This window comes from Myotis davidii, unplaced genomic scaffold, assembly GCF_000327345.1.
Source record: "Myotis davidii unplaced genomic scaffold, ASM32734v1 scaffold461, whole genome shotgun sequence".
Taxonomy (NCBI): Eukaryota; Metazoa; Chordata; class Mammalia; order Chiroptera; family Vespertilionidae; genus Myotis; species Myotis davidii.
This window is the reverse complement of record NW_006295825.1, coordinates 2,010,001-2,018,734: the sequence shown is the minus strand read 5'-3', so window position 1 is coordinate 2,018,734 and position 8,734 is coordinate 2,010,001. Positions and strand designations below refer to the sequence as shown.

Below are 8,734 nucleotides of genomic sequence, written 5' to 3'. Positions count from 1 at the left end.
CTGAACCCCAGTGCAGTCGGGGCCACCTCCTCCTGCTTGCTGATCGCCTGGGACTCCAATCCAGCATGAGACATTAGCCACAGATTTTGCTGCCAAATGTCTCCTGCATTCTTTTTTGGGGGGGATCGAGGTGAAGGGGAGGAGGAAATTCCTTTTTCCTCAAACATAGCTAACTAAATGAACAGAATATTAATAGTGAACAATCATTATTGGAAAATGCCAGTTTAATTTCAAAAAGATCGTAAAACCCCAAAAGAATTTTAAAATTTTACTATGTTAATAACAGCTATATAAGTAGTATATGCTCAGTAAAGAAATCCAAAAAAATTTGCAAGTCTGAGAAAAAGTCCAGATCCTTCCCTGGAGGGGCCATTGCTAGAAGTTTGGGGCATATGATTCTAAACATTTTTCAATGCCCACACAAACTGATGTTTATACACATATGCAAAAATGTTTTTTAAAAAGTAATTTAAAAGAAACAAAAAAATGCATCTCATCTTGCTTAAGCTTAGAGACAGTTTTCCGTGACCATGTACCCAAGTGGCGGGCAGTTTTAAAAGATGAGCAAGCAGATCAAATGCACTGTGAGGAGCAGACATTGCACCGAGAGTGCTTAAAGGTTGCTCAGTGTCATGGTGAATGTCCAAATGTAGAGATTACAGTGGAAAATGATAACAAGTTATCATGCTTATAATGAATAATTTTCTGACAAAATCAACTTTTTAAAATACCCCGAATTTGCCGAACCGGTTTGGCTCAGTGGACAGAGTGTCAGTCTGCGGACTCAAGGTCCCAGGTTCAATTCCGGTCAAGGGCATGTACCTTGGTTGCGGGCACATCCCTAATAGGGAGTGTGCAGGAGGCAGCTGATCAATCTCTCTTATCGATGTTTCTAACTCTCTGTCCCTCTCCCTTCTTCTCTGTAAAAAAATCAATAAAATATATTTAAAAATAAATAAAATACCCTGAATTTAAGAATAAATCTATTTTTGAGGAAAGATAGTTATGATATTTTTTTTAAAACTATAAGCCAAAACCACAATAAAATACCACTTCATATCCACTAGGATGGCCATTATCAAAACAACAGGAAAGAACAAGTGTCGGTGAGGATGTGGAACTGGAACCCTGGTGCACTGCTGGTGGAGATGTAAAATGGCACAGTCACTGTGGACAAGGATCTCGTGGTGTCTCAAAAAGCTAAACACAGAGTCACCATATGACCTCAGCAATTCCACTTCCAGGTATAGACCCAAAAGAATTTAAGTACAGACTCCAACGGACATTTGCACAACCATGTTCAGAGCAGCATTATTCACAATAACCAAAAGGTGGCAACAACCCAAATGTTCATCAACAGGTGGCTGGATAAATAAAATGTGGTATACACATACAACGGAATACTATTCAGCCTTAAAAAGGAATGACATGCTAATACATGCTACAACCTGGCTGCAGGGACTAGGAGGGAGCAATGGGGGGTTACTGTTTAATGGGTACCGAGTTTCAGTTTGGGATGATGAAAAGTTCTAGAACTAGATAATGGTGATGGTTGTACAGCATTGTAAATGTACTTAATGCCATTGAACTGTACACTCAAAAATGGTTAAAGTGGTCAATTTTATTATGTATACTTTACCACAACTCCAAAACATAAGAAGTTTTTGCACTAATAAACTTTATGGAATTCTTGATTTGCTGCCCTCCTGAGACACCTTCTCTTAGCTGCCCAGATATGTAATAGCTAAAGTGTAATATCTGTTGATAAGAATAAAGATAAATACACCAAAATGGGTAAGAATTACCACATTTGTTTAAATTGATTCTGATTTCAATTGGGTTATCCCTGCCAGGAAAAATATAGAATAAGCAATAAACAGATTGCTTTGGAATTAAGGAAGCTGAAGAGATTTTTAAAAAATCCAAGCTGCCTTTGAAAAACATTGAAAAATTATAAAATAATTATGAGGAGGATCTTGACATACACATTTAAAAAGATAAAGCATCTATTTTACTTAAAAGGAAGCTTACATCCATGATGGTTACAGGGATGTCCCGAATCTTATGAGGTTCCACGTAAGAATTTTGACAATTCAGGGTAAGTCTCGAAGCCAGTTCACTCTGACCCAAACTTTCCAACTACAGAAAGAAACACAGGTAAAGTTTTTGAATTGATTTTGTTTTTCACATATCCATTAAATCCACAGATAGTATTTGTGCTTCTAAAGGAGGGATCATGTGTCAGGGGGCCAGGAAGGTCACTGACAAGGAAACACATGTATCTGAGAGCCATCAAATAGGCCTCTCCGGTGGTGGCATTTTCCTGTTCTGGGAACCTGGCCTTTCACAGTCTTCCACCTGAACAGCTTCTTCAACTCCGCGCCATGGGCAGCAAGCAAACTCTCGCAGCTCCAAGACGACAAAAAGCCCTTGCTAGTGGGCTCAGTGATAGATGGCAGCCCGCGGATTGAAGGGCTCCAGGTTCGACTCCAGTCAAGGGCACGTACCTCAGTTGCGGGTTCACTCCCTGGCCCTGGTGCGTGTGGGAGGCAACCAATCTATGTGTCTCTCTCACATCGACATTTCTCTCTCTCATCGACGTTTCTCCGCCCCACCCCTCCCTTTCCACTCTTAAAAAATCAATGGAAAAATATCCTCAGGTGAGGATTAACAACAACAACAAAAAAGACAACAGATAAACACTTAGGAGATCTTAGAGCTGGATAAGACCTCAGAAATTTTAACTAGCCCAGTAGTTTCTAAATGCAAGCCTAGTTTGGCTGGGTAGCTCAATTGGTTAGAGTGTCGTCCAGATATGCCAAGGTTGCAGGTTTGCTCCCCAGTCAGGGCACGTACAGGAATCAACCAATGAATGCATAAGTAGAACACACTGATGTTTCTCTCCCTTCTTCTCTCTAAAACAATCAATAAATAAAATTTTAAAAATCTATAATAATAAAAGCATAATATGCTAATTAGACCAGACATAATATGCTAATTAGACCAGATAGCCGGACATCCTTCCGGACAACCTTCCGGAGGAAGCCAGGGCTGTGAGGGCCAAGCCCCTTGCACAAATTTTGTGCATTGGGCCTCTAGTAAATAAATAAATGCAAGCCTATAGAGCTGCTACATCAGATTCATCTCGGGAAGGTAGGAGTGGGGAGTGGAATAAAAATACAGGAATCCCAGATCCAATGCCCAGGAATTTCAGTTTGATGATCTGGAATCTGTATTTTGAAAAGTTCCCCACAATGATTCTGAGGAATTACCAGCAGTAATATATTAATGTTAATACAGAAGGCTACTCAACAAGCACCTTTAATACATCCTCAATGAGACAGATGTTTCTTCAGGAACCAAGGAAACATGAAAACTCCCAGTATAAGGTATCCCCACCCCAGTGCTGCAATCCTTACCCTGTCCACCATGAAATCAATGGCATCAGCCATCACAGGGTCCACTGGGCCAGATGAAAAGTTTCCAAGAACTATTTTTTTGAGCATAAATGATGGCATCAGCCAAAAGCTGTAAAACAAAGACCTGATCATTTAAACTTCCAAGACTACACATAAATAGCAAATATTTATTCAACCCTGAAGTGTTTCTATATTAGCTACTTAGGATCTAGAGATAAAAAGACCTAGTCCCTTCTTTCAAAGCGCTCAGCATCTTGTTTTTATATACACTCTCCCAAGCTCCCAAAGAATTATGTTTAATATGATTAAACTTTTGAGGATTTACATAATTATAAGTGACTAGTGGCCCAGTGCATGGATTTGTGCACATTGAAGGGAAATTAATTAGAAGAACTATTTTAATATCACTATTCACCCTTTCTCTATAATACAAGTGTCAACCAAATTCACAATCGACAATGACAGATCAAAACACATGCATGCAATTGGCGCCAGGGAGAGATTTGTATGTATTGCACATGCGCGAGTCAACTTAGCCTTTTATATATATAAACTTGCTTAATTAGACCTGCTTTCTGATGTAGCTAAACTTTTTCCAGCCCAATGAAGCACCCCAACTGCTCTTTCAGGTAATTGTCAGCAACACAGCTGACAAATATAACATGAAGAAGATGATTATTGTAGATCACGCAGGGAGAACACAGGGTAAAATATCTAACTGCAGCAGCGTTTGACTATATTCTGCGCATAGTTGTCACTAGGGAGAGGAAGCTGGGCGTTGATATGTGATGTCATTACCCAGCGTCCACAGCGCACATTTCTGGGCTGGGCTGGGCTGTGGGCCGCATTTTGCACCATGGGGTCTCGGCAGCGTCGGCTGTGATTTGGTGGGCTGTCGCTCTGGGGTAGTGGGGCCTGTATCCCACTTGGGGGAAGCCAAGTGTTGCTTTGTAGGCGCCAGGTCCGTGGTGCCATTGCACGTCACGGCAGTTCCTGCATTGACGTCTGCCCCCTGTGGTCAGTGTGCACCATAGCAACCGGTCGGATAGTCGGACACTTAGCATATTAGCCTTTTATATATTTTAAAATAACTTTACCAAGGTAGACATTCTGATGATTCCAAGACTTTTTTTCCTTAATTGCTAAACTGTATTTCTAGTGCTAACCTGACTTCAGGTTTTCTCACTGCGCAGAATATAGTCAAACACTGCCTCAGTTAAATATTTTACCCTGTGTTCTCCCTGCGTGATCTACAATAATCATCTTCTTCATGTTATATTTGTCAGCTGTGTTGCTGACAATTACCTGAAAGAGCAGTTGGGGTGCTTCATATTTCTTATAGAAGACTGAAAACCTAAGATACCAACCTTCACATTTACATCACCTTTGGATTGACTGATATTTCAAAATAGATTTCAAATTAGCACAATGAGAGTTAGTGTACCTCCCAAAGTTTGCTACTATTAGATTCCGCTGGTCTAATTCAAGGCAATTCCATCTTTATGGATTTATTTCTATGTGATTTTTGGCTGATATTAATAATAATTGGTTGATATTAATTATATTAATGACATTCTATTAATTACAAATGCTGAGAGCCACTATATAGGGTAAAACACTGATTTCTCTAAGCCTGCACTGAAAATGACTTACAAAAGGTGTAGATCACCTCTGATGCATATTCTCAGTAGAATGGCCTTGTTGGAAGCTGAGCTTCCCTCACAAGGACAGTCGGCTTTCACTTATCTACGTTCTCCACCTCACCCCCACAGCTTTCTTATCTTCTTTTTTTTTTTTTAATATATTTTATTGATTTTTCACAGAGAGGAAGGGAGAGAGATAGTCAGAAACATCGATGAGAGAGGTACATCGATCAGCTGCCTCCTGCACATCTCCTACTGGGGGTGTGCCCGCAACCCAGGTACATGCCCTCGACCGGAATCGAACCTGGGACTTTTCAGTCCTCAGGCCGATGCTCTATCCACTGAGCCAAACTGGTTTTGGCGCTTTCTTATCTTCTAAAAAGGCCTGATGCCTAGGTGTGCATTATGGGGAGTGGGTCCTGTTGTGTATGCTCACCTCTTTGACCTCCGTGTATGGCATATAGTAAACGCTCAGATATTTGTTAAAAAGTAGCTAATATGCCCAGCCAGTGTGGCTCAATGGTTGAGTGTTGAGCCATGAACCAGGAGGTCATAGTTTAACTCCTAGTCAGGTCAATTGCCCGGGTTACAGGCTCAATCCTCATAGAGGGAGTGCAGGAAGCAGCTGATTGATAATACTCTGTCAGTATTATTTTTTTAAAAAAATATTTTTATTGACTTCAGAGAGGAAGGGGGGGAGAGGGAGAGAGGGAGAGAGGGAGAGAGGGAGAGAGGGAGAGTTGACTTCAGAGAGGAAGAGAGAGAGAGAGAAATGATGAGAGAGAATCATTGATTCGGGGATCAATCCCACTACCCGGGCATGTGCCCTTGACCGGAATCAAACCCAGCACTCTTCAGTCGGCAGGCCGATGCTCTACCCACTGAGCCAAGCCAGCTAAGGCTCTCTGTCATTATTAATGTTTCTATCTCTCTCTCCCTTCCTTGCTCTGAAATCAACAAAAACATATATATATATTTTAAAGTAGCTAATATGCAAAGAATACAAAATGGCTTCTGACAAATTGAAACATTATAAATCATCCAGCCCTGGTCGGTTGGCTCAGTTGGTTGGAGTGTCTCCTATGCACGAAAAGATCTTGGGTTCAAATTCCAGTCAGGGCACATACCCAGGTTGAGGATTTGATCCCTGGAGCGGGCACGTGCAGGAGGCAACCGATTGGTTTTACTCTCTCACAAATGTTCCTCTTTCTCTCTCTCTCTCTCTCTCTCTCTCTCTCTCTCTCTCTCTCTTTCAAGCCAATAAAAGCATTTTCTCAGACCCTGGCTGGGTAGCTTAGCCGGTCAGAGCATCATCCCAGGACACCAAGATTTCAGGTTCGATCCTGGTCAGGGCACAAACAAGAATCAACCAATGAATGATAAATAAGTGGAACAACAAATCGATATTTCTCTCTCTCTTCCTCTCTGAAAAAAAATCAATAAATAAAAATTTAAAAAGAAAACAAAAACCCAAACCTGTCCTCAGATGAAGATTTTAAAAAAATCATCAAAAATAATGAACTTTTTAGTACACACCTGGATATGAAGTACCTGTAGCTAATGAATACAAGAAATCGTTGCATGAAGGCTGAGTAAACTACTGAGATGACTTCAGGAAAATAACAGAGTACAATCTTAAGTAGATGTGAAAGCCATGAAAACATCGTTTACCTATAACATTATGTGAAAACCAACCTGATCAGACAGGCATGTTCAGTCTCTGGGCTATGTTTTAGGGTAGAGCTTAGCCTTGTTAGCAATGAAACAAAATGCACATTAAGTTAGCTTTAAGGTACAATTAGATCCCTATCAAACTACTTAAAATGACAAAATCAATGACAGGATAGCCCAGAGGAAGCAGGTACGCCCTTGGTTGCCCCACAAAGCAGTCCATCATCCATCTTTCTGAAAAGCAAATAAACATTAGCATGCTAAGCGCCCTGTCAGTCACCGTGACTGACACTATACTTTCCGTCCCGAAGACAAAACAGGCTGGCCGCTTAACGTGTTAAGTGTCATGACCTGCAGAACATCCGGTGACAGACTAAATGCTCTGCTCCAGGAATGGGAATCTTTTTTCTGCCGAGGGCCATTTGTATATTTATAACATCATTCACAGGCCATACAAAATTATCAACTTAAAAATTAGCCTGCTATGTTTGGTCAAATGTTTAATTAACTCACCCTACTGCCATGGCAGGGCCAGGCCAAATGACATTCCCCATCCCTGCTCTACTCTATCCATTTTGGGGGACATATCTAAAGGAAATAACCCAGAAAGGGAAGGGAAAAAAGTAATTTGTACAAAGATTTATAATAGAATACAATGAAAAACTGAGAGAAGCCAAATTCCTAAAAAAACTATTTCAGTCAATACACAGAATCCTATATAATAAAAGGCTAATATGCAAACCGACCAAACAGCGAACGACTGGTCACTATGACGCATACTGACCACCAGGGGGCAGATGCTCAACACAGGAGTTGCCCCTCGGTGGTCAGTGCACTCCCACAGGGGGAGCGCTGCTCAGCCAGAAGCCCTGAGCTGGGATTATGGCTGGCGAGTGCAGCGGCAGTGGCCGGAGCCTCTCCCACCTCCTCAGTAGTGCTAAGGATGTCCAACTGCAGCTTAGGTTGGCTCCTTGCCGGGCCTACGCTGTCAGTTGGACATCCCCCAAGGGCTCCCGGACTGTGAGAGGTTGCAGTCCAGACTGAGGGGATCCCCACCCCCAGTGCACAAATTTCGTGCACCAGGACTCTAGTGTTTACATAAAATAACAAGTGCAACATGTAGAACACAAGAATAGCTGCATGTGCACCAAAGAGAAACTGTAAGAGCTTATGAATGCATATTAAACAAAGCTATGCAATAGTTTAGAGTAAATGAAATAGGTGAATTCAGAGTTCATTCAATTCTTTTCTTTTGCAAAGATGACTATTTCTAATTTTAAAAGCCAGGGTGGTTTCAGAAGACAGAAGTAGAAATAACCTCCCTCCCTGGTGTACCAAAAACACCCACAAAAGCCAACATTTCCAAAATTCCATTGAACAAAAATAGTAACAATTTTGGCCAAATGTTTACGTCCTTACCTGTTTGCAGTCCAAGTTTGATTAAAGATAGAGGTGTCACTGAAGGAATTGCAGAGGATGAGGGAATGGACTCTGGGAGATTTGTGAGTGTATTCAGCAAATTTCTGGGCCAAAAAGCCTCCCAAGGAAGCCCCAAAAAGATGAACCTAATTGTAAACAAGCACAAGGAAGATCTTACCACAATGATTAATCCTGAACATAAATATAAAAAACAACAACACATTTTTAACTGTCACCAACCACAGAAGAGAATGTCACTACTAGCCAACAGACTAAACTATCTACTGCAGTTAGAATTTTAGGAAATAATGTATTTAAATGCAATGTATGCACCCCTTGAAAAACAATACAACTGTGCACACAAATCATACAACTTAAAGAAATACTCTTCACAGATTACATTAGAAAATGAAACCACTGGCAGTTTCTGTTTAAGAAAACTACGATTCAGGCCCGAAGTGTTGTGGCTCAGTGGTTAAGCACAGACTAGTGATGGTGAACCTTTTGAGCTCGGCGAGTAGCATTTTGAAAAACCCTAACTTAACTCTGGTGCCGTGTCACATATAGAAATTTTTTGATCTT

General features: G+C 41.1%; 1 protein-coding gene across 3 annotated transcripts in view; it reads right to left on the bottom strand.

Moving 5' to 3' along the window:
* Window positions 1-8,734, bottom strand: part of SPG21 (spastic paraplegia 21 (autosomal recessive, Mast syndrome)) — a 17,719-nt gene that overhangs the window by 2,167 nt on the left and 6,818 nt on the right. For all 3 annotated transcript variants that reach the window (XM_006770777.2, XM_006770778.2, XM_015568518.1), the window contains 3 exons: window positions 8,153-8,298; window positions 3,420-3,528; window positions 2,032-2,139 (listed from right to left, as the gene is read on the bottom strand). In XM_006770777.2, the coding sequence (XP_006770840.1) occupies window positions 2,032-2,139; window positions 3,420-3,528; window positions 8,153-8,298 (363 nt within the window). The remainder of the gene's footprint in view (window positions 1-2,031; window positions 2,140-3,419; window positions 3,529-8,152; window positions 8,299-8,734) is intronic.